At 36.6% G+C, this 18,778-nt stretch overlaps 1 protein-coding gene across 1 annotated transcript in view; it reads right to left on the reverse strand.

Moving 5' to 3' along the window:
• The window catches only part of LOC140145856 (ATP synthase mitochondrial F1 complex assembly factor 1-like), a 34,284-nt gene extending 16,072 nt beyond the window's left edge, over positions 1-18,212 (reverse strand). The window contains exons 1-6 of the mRNA XM_072167543.1: positions 18,022-18,212; positions 9,518-9,608; positions 8,404-8,469; positions 7,648-7,710; positions 6,808-6,858; positions 652-699 (exon numbers count right to left, since the gene is read on the reverse strand). Coding sequence (XP_072023644.1) covers positions 652-699; positions 6,808-6,858; positions 7,648-7,710; positions 8,404-8,469; positions 9,518-9,608; positions 18,022-18,206 — 504 coding nt within the window. The 5' untranslated portion in view covers positions 18,207-18,212. The remainder of the gene's footprint in view (positions 1-651; positions 700-6,807; positions 6,859-7,647; positions 7,711-8,403; positions 8,470-9,517; positions 9,609-18,021) is intronic.
• Positions 18,213-18,778: the final 566 nt, after the last annotated feature.

Here is an 18,778-nt window from a genome sequence, read left to right on the forward strand (position 1 = left end):
CATGGTGAAATTAATATTACCTTAGGGATTGTTTTGGCCCATATGACATTTTACATCTACATGCTCCTATTAATTTGCAACATTTGAAAATGCACCAAATTTTATGGTATCGATTGACGTTGACCCCACTCCCCACCTATGAAGTGCAATGCAGTTATTCCAATCATTTTGGTGTGAAAGCCAAAAATGCAAAATTGAAAGGGCCCATTGAATACTGTGAGAAATGGGTTAAACCACTTTTAGACACACTTCTGCTTACAAAATCAAAACAAAACACCTTGCAGCCCTAATACATGCTGCCGGTAGAACACGGTACATGCAAAAAAAACCAATCCATAAAACTGATGTACAATGTGATGTATGACAAAACTATAAGGAAGTATAAACGCATGATACAAATTACACCAAAGCCATAGCTCCATATGGCTTCCTCGAGAGAGTGATGTCAGTGCGTGTTCCAGTGCGCGTAGTATTTAAACGCACGCATTGAATCAAAGGACTGGCATGTTTACACAGGCAATCAAAAGTGCTACATCTGTACACCCATGAAGAAACTCCTAGTACAAAGTACTGATGTGATTCTCTCTAGGAAGTCAAATGGACTATAGTTTTCATACAATGAATCATCTACTACATGTACAATGTACTTACCAGAGGGTATAGTTGTGCTTTCTTGTGCAGATGTTCATATGTTGGGCTCTGTATACAAAAAGGTTAGTGTAAAACAGTTAATTAATCTTAATTTTGAAAAAATGATCAAAATTTAAAAGATCCAACTCCATCATCACCAAAATATTATTTGACTCTCAAGTGTGGAAAAGCTCTCTAGATGGTTGTATTGACAAATAGTAGCCCCCACCCCCCCATCACACACACAAGAACACCCCCTGTTTTACCACTCATCAACAGACACTAAACTTGAAACTTGAAATACATGTCCTCAAAAATGTGACATGTTTTATATTGAAAATGCCCAAATACCTGTGTGTGTTCAACACATTGTCCTTGGTTTGTGTTAAGGTCCGGCCTATTACCAGAAAACTACAATTATGCTTTTAAGTTTCAGTCCTCTTACATTACATGTTTAAGTGCAAACAACCCCCAACCCACACCTTTCAAAACTTCTCAGACAAATAAACCAACAAAAATAAATGTAAAAAAAACAACAACAAAACAATTCAATGAAACAGTAAAATCAAAACAATCATGATATAAAAGACAGCAGCAGCAGCAACAGCAGCAACAGCAGCAGTGCTCTCCTGTGCTCTCTCAAATAATCGCAACTTTTAGCAGTTTCCAGACTGATTTTGTATATAAATTTTATATCAGTGTGTAACTTGTGACACCAGGATACTTCTTGTGATATTTATTTCATCTAACTGTTCCTGATTTTGATGTATTTTGCATGAATTTGATATATTTTTGTATCATTGTGGACACTTAATTTGCTATATATTGGACCTTTGTATTGATTGTGTTATTGATCTTCAACTTCCTGTACATTCATAATGTGGCATTTTTGTGGCATTTATCGCGAGCTGCTTTGTGCATGTATTGTGGCTTTAGAAACTGTGCTGTATATATTGTGGCATATATACAGTGATTTTTTGCCTGCTGTGGCATGAACCCTTTTTTGCATGAGCTGCACTGAGAACTGTATATATTTTTTTTGCATTGGATACATGTGTGGTGGCGGGAAAGTGCTTCATTGAACTTTATCAATTGAATCATCATTTGTGCTATCAGCTAGTGGTGGTGGGAAACAGATGTTAGATGTACCTTAACTTACGCTTTAATGCGGTGCGCCTGTTTACAGAGGCGGAATTTCCAAACCAACCAACCAACCAACCAATGGCTGTGAGTTTCCTGTTGAACTCTCTCCACCAAACTTTCAATGGCTTCTCTAATGCCTCTATTTATGAGAATGCCTTATGGACAATTATGCCTAAGCAGAAATCTACAACAGTGGCTATCAACCCTGATATATATGATTCACTTATGGACAAACTTTCTACATTATATGGACCACCTGACAACCGAGGAACCAAAGGAAATATCTTCAGATGCTACATCAATGATCAAACTGTAACAATTACTTGCTATGACAGTACAGCATAATATTTCTGTACAAGGACATCTACATGAACATTGGATAGACACTGTGCTACCAAAAATCAAGATCAAACATGAAACTCTCAACAACTCAATGGACAGTTCGGAGCATACATCGATTTGTGTACAGCCATTAGCATCAACACCCCAGACTGGCAGTACTTCATTACCATGCTTTGATTTGAATGCTTCAACAAGTATGATTTCTGATATTGACAATGTATTTGTTAAAGATGTTGGAGTACAGACAGCAGATCGCCCTGTTTTTTTGTGAATGTTGGAACCCAAACCCATCCTACAGCGCCAAAGCCAGCACCAAGACTTTCTTTGTCACAAACTGTGAAACCATCGCCCATCCCTGCCCCAAGGACATTTCCGTGTGTTAAACCAAAACCCATCCCTGCACCTAGGACACTTGTGCATGTACCTGTAGCTACTATCCCCACAAGCAACCGATTTGATACTCTGGAAGTTGAGGATTGTGTTCCTCTGCCTATCCCTACCATTGTCACTACAAGGAAGTCGAATTCGCCTAGGAAACATATCAAGAAATCACGGACACTTATTAATTGTACAACTGACAGCATACCATCTAATGTAGAACCTACTGCAGCTAAGGCACCATCACCTAGACAGTCTAAGAGAAAGATTCTGATTATTGAAGACTCGATTCCAAAGCACCTTGTGGGCCGCAGAATGACTTCACGTTGTATTATTAGGAACCGATGCATCCCTGGAAGCAAACTAGGACTATGGAATAAACTTGCCCCTGCTATTATTGAAGAAGAGAACCCAGACTTTATTATTATTCATTGTGCAACGAACGACCTGTCCAGATGTTATGTGAATGAGTGCCTTTCTATGTATGATACCCTTTTGTCAACTATTTTTGCATTCAGACCTACTATTAGCATTGCTATCTCTTCATTGACTATCCAAAGGAACAAACAACATTGTGCGTGGATAAAGGAATTTAACGCGAGACTTTATGACATGTGTTATACCAAGAACTTGAATTTCATAGACAATAGGAATATCACTTTGGATCATCATATTGCAAAGTCTGACGGATTACATTTATCACGATTAGGAACACAACTTCTTCAAGAGAACTATTTGTCTTGTCTCAGTAGTGTATTTCACCAGGATTTTTGTGTTGTAACATCTCATTGGAGGAGCAGGTAAAGGAAAGAACTAATAAAGAAACTGTGAGTGATAAAAATAAAAAAAGAACTGTAACTTTAAAAACTGTAGAGAATGCCAAAATTTGTAAGAAAACTGAAAATGATTTTTGTGGTGAGTGTGTAAGAAAAATCTTACAAAATGATCTTTATGTAACTTGTAATAATTGTACACTTGATTTTCACTTTAGATGTGTTGATGACAATGATGTTAAGCAAAATAATTATTGGTATTGTAAGAATTGTTTTCACAAACTTGCTAATGATGAACTTCCTCTTAATGAGGGTTTTATTGATTTAAAGTGTAAGATTAGGAAGGGTCTTAAAATAGCTCATTTAAATATCCAAGGTTTAATCCACAAAGTTGATGAGGTTAACTTCCTTTTGAATGACAATGCTATTGATGTGTTATGTATTAATGAGACTTGGTTAGATAAGGATGTTGATGACTCAGAAGTAGAAATAGATGGTTACAATACTTATAGACTTGATAGACAAAATGGTAAAATAAGGGGTGGAGTTTTATGTTATATTAAAAACAGTATTTTGTCAAAACAAAATGAGGATTTATATGATAATGATATTGAAGGTATTTTTATTGAACTTAATTTAACCAATACAAAGCCTATTTTAGTTGGCAGTATTTATCGCCCACCAGACTGTACTGTTGATTTTCTTGATAATCTTGATGATATATTTAAGAAATGTAACGATTTATATGATGATGTATATATTTTAGGAGACTTTAATTTAGATCAGGTTAAAATTGGTAATTTAAGAAAAGTGACAAGGTTGGCAAACAATTCTAATATGAAACAAATTATAACAGATTATACAAGAATAACCGAAACTAGTAAAACAAAAATTGACTTAATATTTGTATCAAAACCAGAACTTATAATCTCATCTGGTGTTCATAGTTTAGGTCTTAGTGATCATCATTCATTAATATATGCTGTAAGAAAATGTAATAAGTTGAAACTTCCACCAAAATTGTAAGATCCAGGTGTTTCAAAAACTTCAATGAAGTAGATTATATTGATACAATCAAAAATATTGATTGGGGTAGAATATGTAATATAAATGATGTCAATGAAGCACTTAATGAATGGCAGTCTTCATTCAAAGCTGCCTGTGACAAGCATGCACCATTTAAGGAAAAGAAAGTTAAAGGTTGTTTACCTGAATGGGTGAACAGTGAATTTTTGAGACTAAGTAAAGATAGGGACTACTATTTTTCAAAAGCACATAAGACAAATAATGCTGAAGATTGGAGTAAAGCAAAGTCTCTTAGAAATAAAGTAAACAATATGAAATATTCACTGAAAAAGAGTTATTATAACGAAGCTATAAATAACAACATAAATAATAGTAAAAATCTTTGGAAAGCAATTAAGAAAATTATACCAAACAAAACATCAAGTATACCTACAGCAGTTGTTAAAAAGAATGGTAATTACTCAGGTAATAAAAAGGATATGGCAAATGAGTTCAATGAGTTTTTCACTTCTATAGGTAATGAACTTGGGAGCAAATTTAATAATAACAATGATAATTATGTATGCACTTGTAATACTGTATGTTCCCATCAAAATGATAGTGTAAACAAATTTAGTTTTAGAGCAATATCTAATGAATTTGTTCTTAAACAAATAAGTAAAATGCAAAATTGCAAATCATCAGGATTAGATCCATTCAATGTAAGGTTATTAAAGTTGGCTGCGCCTTTCATCTCAAAATGCCTTGTTCATATTTGCAACCAGTCTTTGAATGGGTCTACTTTTCCTGATACATGGAAGAAGGCTAAAGTAACTCCAATATTTAAATCGGGTGATAAAACTAATGTTAGTAACTATAGACCTATCTCTGTATTACCACTTGTATCAAAGATCATTGAAAGAGCTGTTCATGATCAATTATATGAATATATGAGTAATGTAGGACTATTATCAAATGCTCAATCAGGATTTCGTCCAAATCATTCCACAACAACAACCCTTCTAGATGTTCAAGATTACATTTTAAAGAATATGGATACAGGTTATGCTACAGGCGTTTTATTTATAGACTTAAAGAAAGCATTTGATACTGTAAATCATGATATTCTGATTAGGAAACTTAAACAATATGGGGTATGTGGGGATGAATTATTATGGTTTAAATCATACTTAAACAACAGAGAACAAACTGTTAATGTTAACTCAACTTTTTCTGACTTTAGGCCAATTGATATTGGTATTCCTCAGGGCTCAATTTTAGGTCCTTTACTGTTTATAATTTTTGTTAACTGTTTACCTAATGCTGTGTCTGAATGTAAAACTGTAATGTATGCAGATGATACCTCTTTAATGTGTAAAGCTAAAAATGAATCTGATCTTAAAATTCAAATGGAGTCATGTCTAAGTAGGGTAGCTGAATGGTTCAAAGTAAACAAACTCACTTTAAATGTTGAAAAGACTAAGTTTATGATCTTTGGTACAAACAAAATGCTTGAAAAGTTCAACAATGTACATTTAATATATAACAACAATGATATTGAAAGAGTAGATGAGTTTAAATATCTAGGTGTGAAATTTGATAGCAAGCTGTCTTGGTCAGCTCATGTCGATAATGTTAGTAAAACTATTTCCAAAAGAACTGGCATAATAAACCGTATAAAATATTTCCTTCCATACAAAACCACTGTAATGTTATCCAATGCTCTTGTTATTCCCCACTTTGATTATGGAAGCATGGTCTGGTCAAATTTTAGTGTAGAGTACCATAATAGGCTTCAGGTACTTCATAATAATCTAGCTAGAATAATTCTCTCAGCAGATATAAGGACACCAACTAATGATTTAATGAATACATTGCAGTGGGTTAAACTTGATCAAAGATGGCATAATACTCTATTAATGACTGTTTTCAAATGTTTAAAGAATGAATATCCATCGTACTTATCTTCTCAATTTGATTTTGTTCATGATAACCATAATCATATAACTAGAAATCATACTTCTAATACATTGATTGTACCAAAATTTAAATCAAATTCAGGTCAACGTACTTTTCATGTCAGGGCAGCCTATGCATGGAATTCTTTGCCACCGACAGTAAGAGCTCAGATGCAAAATATGACTTTAGGCCAATTTCAATCAAAAATTAAAGAAATTTAGGCCTGTCTTTTCTATATTTTATTCATTTACTTGCTTGATTTTGTATATAAATATAATTATTGTATTTCTGTATTTTGAATCATGGTATTTATAATTATCTTGTAGTTGATGGTACCATTATACTTATTTGTAATATATTGTAAATACGTTGTAAATACTGTATGATACTTTGTAAATATTGTGTATCGTAATATATTTTGTTGCTATATAACATGTATCAATGAGGGCCTGCTTGAAAAGCAGTGCTTGTCACTGAAGCAGTATAACCCTCAATAAAGAAAGAATAAATAAATAAATAAATAAATAAATAAAACAGTAAGGTGAGAACAGTAACATCAAAGCAAATTTAGACTCACCGGAATAATGGCACTTAAGCAATCCTTCTTGGCATGAAATTCTTTCCATAACTGAAAAAAAATGTTTTAATTCAAAAATATTTTAATGACTGACAGTGCTCATCAATTTATGGTTACCCTACATCAAGTTGAGTATACCCTTTTGTTATACATGTAAATGTATTATGCATTTACATGTGATAAAGATTTGTCCATATCTTATGAGTCTACTTCTTACGCAAGGTCCAGCTCTTACACTGTCCTCATGTTTTATGATTGGAGGTTCGCCTCTCATAATTTAGTACTAATTACATGCAATCTGTTAAATCTAAATGAAACTTTTTAATTAAATTGTATCATAGTATATTATTTGTTGCATGATTTGATCTACCTATACCAGATACATATACAAAGGTAAGCAATCATATTGAGGGGTCAGAGCCAAAAGGCCCTAGGGCTAGGTACAGTTTTGGAAAAATTAGATGTTTGTACCAAAATAATCCTTACAACACTGGGCACCTCATGATTTTATAGTAATACTAATGCATGAATGTGTGAGAGTCAAAAGGCCCTTCGGAGGACAAAATACCTGTATCTCAAAATGGCTTTTCTGCACATACATGTAGGGCTGTCTGGTACCAAAACAATCCTTCCAACACTGGAAGGCCCAAGTACAAAAATGCCTGTATCATTATTAAAATGGCATTTTTGTACTTACGACCTTTTGGCTCTGAACCCTCAATAAAAGGAGAAAAAAATAAATGAGCACATCAGGTTTTCAACCAATCAAGCTTAATATTTGGGCATTTGTTTATAGCAGTTAGCAATCTTTGTCTGGGCAAATCAAATTCATTTACTCACATTAGAGATCTCATCAGCAGACAAGTCTTGAATCAAATCCATCTTTATGATAGAGTCCAGTGACTAAAATAAAAAATAATACAAACAAGGTGTATCAAACTTGTGCTACATGTAGAAATATTTGTTACAGTCATGCTGGGAAGACAATGTTAGCAGTATAGCTGAGATTTTTGCAAGTGTGGCAGGTCCATGGTGATTGACACAAATTTGTGTTTACAAACAAGGTTCTGCTGTCTCAATTTTTACAAAATTGGAACTTTATTTGTTCCATTTACCGCTCATGCCCTTATAGCGCCCAACAAGCGACTTTACTACACATGATCCTCCATCATTATGTGCAGGATCCAACACAATGATCATACACCATTATGCGCACTGATGGGAAGAGGATCCAACTACATGTACGCATCAAACAAGGAACTGTCAGTCTGCACATAAAATCAACTATTTTGGGCAAGTTTCATGTACATTGTCAAGCAATTATGTAAACAATATTTATAAATAAACGCCCAACCATAATGACTTTGTTAAGCACCCTCAGCGGTTACAAGGGAATGAATACGATAGTTCGCCAAAATCAAATTGTAAAGAAGCTCAAGTTAAAAAGAAATTGCTGGATTCAGGGGGTCCAATGCAAAATGGAAAATGTATGATAAAATATTCTTATTCTGATTAATTTTGCATGTATGAATACATATGTGACATAACATATGTAATTATTTACCCTAAGATAATTATTTTTAAAAAGTAGCTTACATGTTGGGAAGCTCCTTGGCTTTCAGCTTTCAACAATCTTGGCATTGGTGCTGGTTTAGGTTTAGCCTATATGAAGCAAAGAAAGAAAAGACAAATTAATAGATGCAGAGATGGGTCATGTTCTCAACTAGTTTTCAAAGTTAGGCAAAAAAAGTTGTTGTGTTGTCCTCAGCGACCAACCAGAAGTTTTTTTGGTTTTTTTTTTTTTAAAGAGGATTTAATGTTTTCACTTAAAATCAACATTTTACTGAAAGACTTGCTTTTAACAAGTGTCTAGTAGTCAAAATGACAAATGTCTCTTGAAGAATTATAATTGTAAATAATTTTGGGGATTTTGAAAATTGAAGATTTAATAAAAAAATCTACCAAACTAACCCAACCTTTATGTTTTTCACACTTGAAGACAACACACATTTTAGAGGGCCTTATATTTAAAATCATAAAGAACATCTGAATTTTAATGATCTTTAATGTGGGTATGAGGTGGATCAGAAAGGCACATTATCTAGCGGTGTTTGGACTCAACTACTGAGACAAGTAAATCTGACACACAAGAGGAATGATATGGTATAGGTTCTCTAAATAAGACCTCAGGGCTTCATATAAGGTTGTCATTTCTGCCCCATTTTTGCATGATTTTTTTTTCGGGAGAAAGAAAATATTTATTATATTGGCATTTTTATATATTATTATTTTTATTATATTATTATTAATTCAATTCATACCATTCCAGGCATAAAACACAACACATCCCCAGTGACTGCCCTGCCCAGAGCAAAAAGGGACTGCTCTATATTGCTGTATCTGGGTCAGGTACATGTTACAACATAAAATCACAGGGTCTGTGCATAAACAACCAAGGCTGCAATTTTAATGAGGTAGTATCATGTCAAGTGTTACTAATGCATAAAATGTAGTTCATTGTGTATTCTAAATATCATGGCTAACTAGCTGTTGAGTGTTGGATCAGAATAGGATTGGTGGATTTTCCATGGTCAGAGGGATGATAAATTAAAATGGTCTACTACAGTAGACAAGGTTTGGCCAATCACTGATCAGCTTGCCAGGTTTAAATCCTTTTTATATAATAAAAAAATACAAAATGTCACTTTACCCCAGCTTCTTCCGGCTGCTTCTCTGCATCATTCCATTTCTCTTTTTCCTTAACGGCTTTCAAGTTTGATTGAAATTCTTCTGGCTTTGATCTGCAGGATAAATATATAGTACAAGCAGTGACTTCAAGCGTTCTGAAATAAATGGAGTCTAAAACATATCAAAACAAACCAACATATATGCTTGGGTTCCATTTACATGTAGGGTTGCAAATTAATTCACAGGAGTTTTAAGACTGGTTTGTTTTGTTGTTTTGTTTTATTTCTTCTTTTGCCTGGGTAAGGACCTATCCTTTGTTCTTCCTTGGGGCCCAGGGGATCAGTAAATTCAAAACTCAACAAGGAAGTTTTACTTAAATTCAACATGTTCAATGTCATGTCATCATGATAATGAACTATACTGGGAATTTTAATTGAATGAACACAGCTGTATTTGACCCAATCGTAATTGTATCACATTTTCAAACTACAATGCTAATTTTATGTCTAACCTTTTTACAATATAAGCTTAAAAAATATCATGTAGAGTGGTGGTGCCACACTTTTCACTGTGATTGTTTTGCTTTATTTTATGAATGTATGAATGATTGAACATGTTGAAACACACATAAATGTTGACATTTATATAGCACCTTTAATTCACATCAAAGTGCTTTACATATTGTCTGCGGTGATTAGAATATAGATGTCAGCTGGCATACAATACCCAAGGCATGCTCATACATTGTACCTTTGGACAGCGCTCAAGGTCATGTGTCATATGGTGGGACCCCAAAATAGTGGGAGGTGTTACATTTTTCTCTCCTCTTCCAGATTTAACTTGTTGCTACAGAGCTATTCTTTGTCCAATTGCATAAAGTTTGAGCTCATTATACAGCTTGATTATTCTACTTTTCAGATATGTTTCACAATTTGAAATGTTAAAATGTTAACGAGGATAAACCTGGAGGATAAGCGGTGGAGGATAAGCAGTGGAGGAGTATGTGCAATCTCTATGAGAAATGTTGTGGCAACATGATATCTTTTTGAATTTTAAATTTAATCATTGCCAAATTCTGACTATATATTATGCAAATCATATCTCAAATCAAAGCTTGTTCATTCATTATTCATATTCAACTAATGATTTGATATTTTTCATGCTTTAAAGTACCGTACTCACTGTTCTGCAAGTCACAAGAATCACAATTTTTCCCTATTCACTACATGCAGAAGCCTTGCAGAAAGACCTTGATACTTTGTCGGTTTGGGAAAGGAACTGGCAAATGAGATTTAATACAGAAAAATGTTTCACTCTTAAAATTACACATGCTCGTAAACATATTTTCACACATAAATACAATTTAGGAGGTACAATATTACCGGTATCTTTCCTCCTTCGTTCCACAAGCTATTAGACTTCATAACTCTAACTACACTCGGGGCGCCGTTCTTAGTAACACGTAGGCCTAATTGACAGAGCTTCATCTTTTTCACTGTGTTTTTGATATGATATGATATTTTGTTGTAATTATGTGTTTTGTATGTATGAGCACTCATGAGTGTAATTTCCCTTGTGGATTAATAAAGTTTTACTTGACTTGACTTGACTTGACTTGAAACTGACTCGCATCAATACCGGTACTTAGGAGTTGAAATCACAAAGGATTTGAAATGGAAAAAACACATCAATCAAATATCAGCGAAAGGTAACAGGGCTCTTGGTTTCATTAAACGCAACCTCAGCTCATGTACTGAGGACATCAAACTCACAGCTTTTAAAACCTTTGTTAGACCAACCATCGAATACTGCTCCGCTGTATGGGATCCCTATACCCAAGATCAAATTTACCAACTAGAAGCGATCCAGCGTAGAGCAGTAAGGGCGTGTTCACATTACACAATGTGGGTTCGTACCTAGGTAGTGAAGTGGTGTCGATCCACATCGAATCCACATTGAGTTCAAGCGTTCACACTACCAAGCTAATCTACATCGAAGCGGGTTATGGCGTAAGTGGAGCGAATCCACATACCGGATGTCAGAACGACCGAAGTAAAGCGCCGTTACCACGCAGCATAGATACCAAATTTCGTAAAGCCATCACCCCAGAGAAGCGATTTAATAGCGGTAACATTGTGGCGGCTAAAACGCCGAATACAGAACCATAAGCCATTTATTTGGGATTGCCCGTAACACGGCCTGTCTGCTCGTAAAACAAGTAATTTATGTAAGCTTATGTTGAGCATGCTGTGGACTGAAATATTTTTAGCATGTAAATGTCATGAAGTCAATTCCCAGTGAATACAGTTCGTTTTGTTCCATTGGCGTTCACCATTTCGCCCGCACGACCATGGCCACTTCGGTATATGTGGAGTCGATCTGGATCGACTCCACATTATCGCATTCACATTACAAAATTTAACCCACCTCCTAGGGTCGAAACTACCTCAACCAGGTAGTTTCGATCCACATTGTTGATGTAGGGTCGAATCCACTTACTTTGTGTTCACACTACACGGGGAAGTGGTTTCGATGTAGGGTCGACTCCACGTCCCTACATCAAAAGTGCCTGATGTGATCATGCCCTAAGATTCATCAAAAAAGACTACAGCAAACGCACTAGAGTAACCAAACTTATGCCTGACTTAAACATGGAATCTCTAACTGACAGAAGAAAGATTGATAGACTGTCCATACTACAGAAAGCCAGCGAGGGTCACCTGGCCCTGCCAGTACAAAACATACTGCAACCAACCCACCGTCATACTAAACGTAGCCATCCAAAGAACTACAAGTCAACAAGGACGTCTTCAAGTAGGCCTATTCCTTTTACCCCAGAACAATAAAAGAGTGGAACACTCTACCAGCAACATTAACTCAACAAACAGACTCACTTCAATTCAAGCAAAGCATCCAAGACCACTTCCTTAAAAGCAACTAAACTGTCCACTAGTGGCGCACACACTAGATTTTCCTTTCCGCTTGACCCCACCTGCAAAAGCACACAAATGCCAAGATTTTAGTCACAACATGCATTTTAGCTTTAACTGTTGTATCTTGAGAATTATGCAGAATGGCATGCTAGTGGAATGCCTAGTGCAGGCCATCCACTTTGGTAAGGGTATATATAATTTTCTTACACACCCTGTATACCAACCTTGATTTTACATAGTTGGATTCCTTGGAACATAAGCTTTCCAAAAATGTATAGTTTTGTTGATGTGAGATGTATTATAGTTTTAGATGCATCAAATTTAAGTGAAAAGGAGGACAACTGATCAAAATTGGTGCTTGATAACATATGATACTAGATTTAGCGGTTCTCGGGTTGGGTGGTTCTCGTGATAGTACTATCTCTAATTACGCAACACCTGTTACCCATATAGGCCTACCTGCCCTGACCTTTTAAACTAACTATGATATACGTCTCTCAATGATCAAGACCCAATTTGACACAATATTCAACTTAGTAGTTTTGTAGCTGTGGCGCTTACTTGACCGTAATCTGAAACCCATCGTTCGCCTCTTCCAAGCCCTGTCCTGCTACCACATATATGTACATCCACATCAAAAGCGATGCACTTGTCGGCTGCTACATGTGTGTACATGTGTCTAATTTCACATAATAGCTAGGAATAAGTAGTAAGTACCAGACTCAATTCCGAAGTGGAGGTCACTTCAAATCATCCCCAAGTCATATGGTAAAAGGAATGTTCTTTGTATTTCTAACCATGTGACTTGGGATGATTCGAAGTGACCTCCACTTCGGAGATGAGTCTGGTATTTATTCTTTGCTATTATGTGAAATGAGGCACATGTAGCAGCCGATAAGTGCATCGTTTTGATGTGGATTGTACACATATGAGCCCCCCCCCAAAAAAATACCCCGGAAATAGTCATGTTCTGCTGTAATAGGCCTCTGCACGTGTGCCGTATTGAAATATGTGTTGAAAATAGGCCTATTGATCCGATCAGATGCACCTGAACGATTAGCCACACTGTAATGCTTTCTGATGCTCGCACTGCGCCCGTCGGTATTCTGCGCACTACGCGATAGCGCACTGCTGCTGGACCTTCGCATGATGCGCAGTGAGCACGCGTTAGTGAGCCGCGCGCACACCATAGCGCGCGGACAGAGGGACGAGACGGACGGACACGCCATGATTAGTATTATGATGGTGGGGCACATTTATGTGTTTACAAGTTGTAACACAAATGTGCCCCACCATATGACACATGACCTCAATGGACATATTCCTAAAAGCTCCCCATTTCACCCCTGGGTAGATATAGGTGAGGTTAAGCGCCTTGCCCAAGTGCACAACGCGATGGCAACGCCGGGGCTCAAACTCCCTCCGATTGTGAGGTAGAGCCTGTATCGCTGTCAACGGGGTGCCACCCAGTTGTAGTAACTACAAATTTCGAATGTTTGAGGACTTGCACAGCTCTGACAATTTCCCACAATGCCTTGCGCATTTCCAGAAGAAGGTAAAATAGGGAAAATGGAGATAGCGAAGTCGCATTTTACATCGAACAGCTGCATGACTTGAGTAAAACGTTCTGAAGGATCGGTAATGATTAACAGCTGGTCTGGTGTATTTGAAGTTCATATTGAAGTTTGTAAGTTTGTGACTTCGTGAGGCCTATGTTATGTGCAATAGATATTACAGGAAGCTTAAATTGGCACGCTTTCCTGCAATATGTCTGTCGCTTACGAAAATTATTTGGAGTTCAGGGCACGTCACACCGAGTGTGACGTGACCGCGCTGGGCATACATGGCCCTATGGTGAGGAAGGAACTAGTCTAGGACCATGATGTTTCGGACTAGGATGGAACTCCCAGTCGCAGCCGGGAGTTTCAATTATTGGAACATGTGGAACTGGGGTGTCACCGTGCCCCCACATACATACTTAACCTGTCTCTGATTGACTGCCTAGCCTGCTGTTGTCATGCGACGTACACATTGTTAAGCTGCGTAAAAGCATGCATGCATCATGTAAGCTTACAGTCATAGCACAAGCAAACTTCTGTACAAATTCAACTTATGCAAATGAATCAAACACAGCTCATTATAACCCAATGACATCACCAGCTCAAATTACATCCCATTGAAATACATGTAACTGATGTAAGTGGAACCCCGGGGGGGCACTCCCTATCTGAAATGGCAGGGATGTGCCTCGGCCATGTTAAAAGTAGGGGGCATTCAGGTCAAATGTACAAAGGGTCGTGCGTCATGAATTGGGGTATTGGAAAAGGTGGAGGCGTTACATTTTTTCATTTTATTCAGGACATTTTGTCCTAGATCTGAAGAATGGAGAGGGGTACTGAACTAGTTTTGGTCTCATTTTGTTGCTTATTTATCTAGCTCAAATTGTGGAAAGAAAGAACATCACACTTTATTTACTTATTGAGATATTGCAATTCAAACGATGTGAAGTCAGGGGTGGAGGATCCTACGGTTGAGGATCCTACGGTTGAGGCATGTGTTAAAGTATAGGGAATGTTGATTTTTAGTGCCTCACAAATATATTTTTTACTGTAACTTCATAACCCAGTAAGGTATTGAGATGGATTATGTACCATTGTTTTGGTATTTATGTCTAGTTTGAAATGTGACCAGTTTTACTCCAAGTTAATTTAATTTGTTGCATGTGTGCTGCATTCTGTGTCATGGGTTCTAGGCTTTTCCTATACGTTACTGTGTTAAGTATTCATTTATGCTCCGAAATGTTCCAAAGGTCATATTTCTTAAAGGAGTTACCCTACTGCTGTAAAAGTTTACATTTTTTGGATGGAAATTTGATGAGGAATTCAAATATGCCATTGGTTTTTGTGGAGGTCATGAAGGAAAACAAGTTGTGATTGATTATGTAATAAAAATCATAAAAATTATGTACGACTTTTGAACACCCTGTATCTCAGTTGGGCAACATAACTCATCATTACAAGTTTGCTTTTTTTGGAAGCCTACAATGTTATTAGCACATCTAAAAAGGTTTCAGCAGAACAGGAATTTTTGTTAGTAAATAAGACAGGAACAAAATTGTATACTTTTTGAACCAAAATTCAACTTTTCCACCCTATATGACATTTGTGGCACCCTGTATATTGACCAATTGTTTGTACATGTGTATTCCTGGTACCCTAAGCTTTACAGTGATATATAATTTTATAGGGTTTTGATGAACAGTTTATGAATTAGATCAGTCTAAGTACAAAAACATGCAAATTGTTCAATTTTTTAGTATGTAACGCATTTGGCCCCCAATTCATGGCGCACGACCAATTACAAAAATATGGGGTCATTCAGTACACAACCTAAAAAAAATGGGGTCATTCGGTATGAAACTTTGAAAAAAGGATGGTCATTGGGGTAACAAATTGTAAAATGGGAGTCATTGGGTACAGGATTGCCAAAAGAGTATCATTAAGAAGTGCCAAACTGCTTGAAAAAACAACTTGGCCACCTTGGAAATTTGAGAAATCTCATTATTTCTGGAGGAAAACACAAATACCACCTAAATTGGGGGAATTAAAAAGGGAGGTCATTTGGGTAGCAGGAAATAGAAAAAAGGGGGTCATTGAGTACCGTACATGAATTTTTTTTAAAGGGGGTCATTGGGTAATAGGTAGGACCATAACACAAAAAAGGGGGTCATTGGGTACAAGCCGGTTCGAAAAAGGGGGTCTATCCCGAGGCACATGATGCATATCTGTTTTGGAAGTGCCCCCCCCCCCCGGGTGGAACCAACATTACTCAAATTTCAAGGCCTTTTGTAAAAATTACAAGTTTTTCTGAGATTTTCAAAGTTTTTCACGGAAGTTTAAGGTTTATTCAAGCTACTTGTGTAGGAAGTACAAGTGGAGACTGCCAAATGTTGATGGACAAACGTAATATGCATGAGCATTTTTCATGGTCCAGAACAAATTTTCTTGAAAATCCATGCACCTGATTGGTCAGTTCAGTGCATGGGGTTGTAATGTGAGCAGCGGTGTGTACCGGTACTGTTGGTTGGTGGTTTCCCAACTGTGCAATTGATCATCATGGTGGTGGTACCTGGTGTGTTCTCTTAATTATTTGTACAGTGCTAATGGTGCAAGTTTGATTGTGCATAGACCTTAAGCATCATATTTCGAGGCGCGGAAAGACACCAAATTGTAGGTAACCTAGGCAAACCTTAGTTAACACATTTACTAGTCAGCGAATTCGCCGAGACCGGGGCCCCAACACAATGCATATTTACATAGAAATTTGAATTTTTTCGAGAATAGGTGGGTGAAGGAAACCTACATAAATATGTTTTCTATACTTCACTTGACCCAAATATATGATTTTTTATGGTGATAATCAAGTCGCACATGGAATTTTAGAGGATTTTGATAGCAGTTCCATTAAAAAAGCTGCTATCGCCATGAGACTAAGATCTAGAAACACCCCGATATGCCGTTTTGGGGAATTTTGCTAGCTGAATCTTTTTGATGAAAGTCAATCTTTGACAAGATGTAACTTTGCTACGGAAAGTGCTATGAAAAAAGGTTTTCAGTTTTGGCTTAGTTTACTCAAGGGCTTTAATTTGATATATAAAACGATGCAATTTGATGGCAAATTTGAATTCACCTAGCATACCTACAAATTGGTGTCGTATGACCTTTGACATTCTTTTGTGGCGAGTGACATGGTCTTTCAATTCACGCCGAGTGTCCTTGACAGGTGTGACTATGCTTCAATCGTCATGAAAGAATTCAAAAGATAACCTCTGCCCCAATAATCCCGAGCTATTGTCTGAAACTGCTCCTCGGAAGATGTATCATAAGAACTCAGTCTTCAATCAAATGATAGTCATGTATTAAACGACCAAAAGATAAATTACTGACTATCATTGAAGACTGAGTTCCGCATATTGTAGTCTAGTAAGCTTATATGCCTTAGACGTTCGCTTTTCGTATCTCTTTCCTTGTTGGAAAGGTATAACGTTGAGGAGATAGGAACATGTACCGTCATCCGGGACCTACTCTGCCATGTTTGGCTGAGTAACGGTACATGAACACGGTCTTTTGTGCCTATGTAAATTAGTCATTGTGTAAAGCTGTGTTTATACCCATGGGTTGCTCATCATCAGACTGAGTCTGAATCCTTGACCGACAGAGGGTGTCAATATAGGCCTACGTGTCGCTTTTGAAAAACAGCGATTTATGCGCATGCTCAGCAGGCAAATACGACGGCGATTTAGAACACTGATCATGCGTGCGATTCAGATTTCTGCAAAAGCGATTGAGGATAACTGCGTCTTTAGAAATGACTGGCGATTGTGTGTTCTCAAGTGGGTTTTATCATGTTAATTAGTGACCTGACACACATTTGTATTGGTTCGATCAAGCATTGATTTTTTGTACTGGATCGTTCAAGCATCTCCAACAAATTTTTCAATGTAAGTGCCTCTGGCCCTAGTGGAAGTAAAAACGGATACTATGGCCAGAGTTCTAGGGCTAGTAATATGCCTTAACTCTTTTTTTAAGCTTACCTCTGTAATTCTTTTATTTTATCAGCATATTTATCAAAAAATGGATTTTCCGATAGAACATCTTTCTCTTCCGGTTCCTTATTCTGCTTGTAGCATGACGACCCCACAAATCCCCTAGATGTGGTTGTAATTGCATTGTTTCTTGCAGCATTTGCCAAAATTTGTCTCACCATGGGCGCCGCCATTTTAGATAGTGCATTGTGGGTAAATAAATATAACATTTTCAATATTTTTTACTTTGAAAAAACACTGAATGTGCTTACATATGATACTTAAAGTTATTTTAACAAATTTGCAAATTATTTGAAAGATTTTAGATACATCTTATCCAGTGCTGTACGGTGCGACCAATTTAGGCGCATTGGCGACTAGATTTTTTCTGATGCGACTAAACCTTCAATCCTTGGTGCCAATGGCGACCAACTGTTGAAGCTTTTATTCGCCAGCAAATGCAGAACGTGTAAATAATGTAGTGTTCAATAGTACAAATGTACGGCTATGAATATCATGACATCTCAATGCCTTAAGGGGGTACTACACCCCTGGCCAATTTTGTGCCTATTTTTGCATTTTTCTCATAAATTATAGCACATTGGTGACAAGTAAGATATGTATATTATAGGGGCAAGGACTACAACTACTGTACTGAAAATTCAGCAACTCAAAGCAAGTAGTTATTGATTTATTGATCAAATATTGGTTTTCCCTCATTTTTGACTATAACTCCACAACTGTTGTCTGTGCCGAAATTAAATTT

The sequence above is a fragment of the Amphiura filiformis genome, chromosome 2 (genome assembly GCF_039555335.1).
Source record: "Amphiura filiformis chromosome 2, Afil_fr2py, whole genome shotgun sequence".
Taxonomy (NCBI): domain Eukaryota; kingdom Metazoa; phylum Echinodermata; class Ophiuroidea; order Amphilepidida; family Amphiuridae; genus Amphiura; species Amphiura filiformis.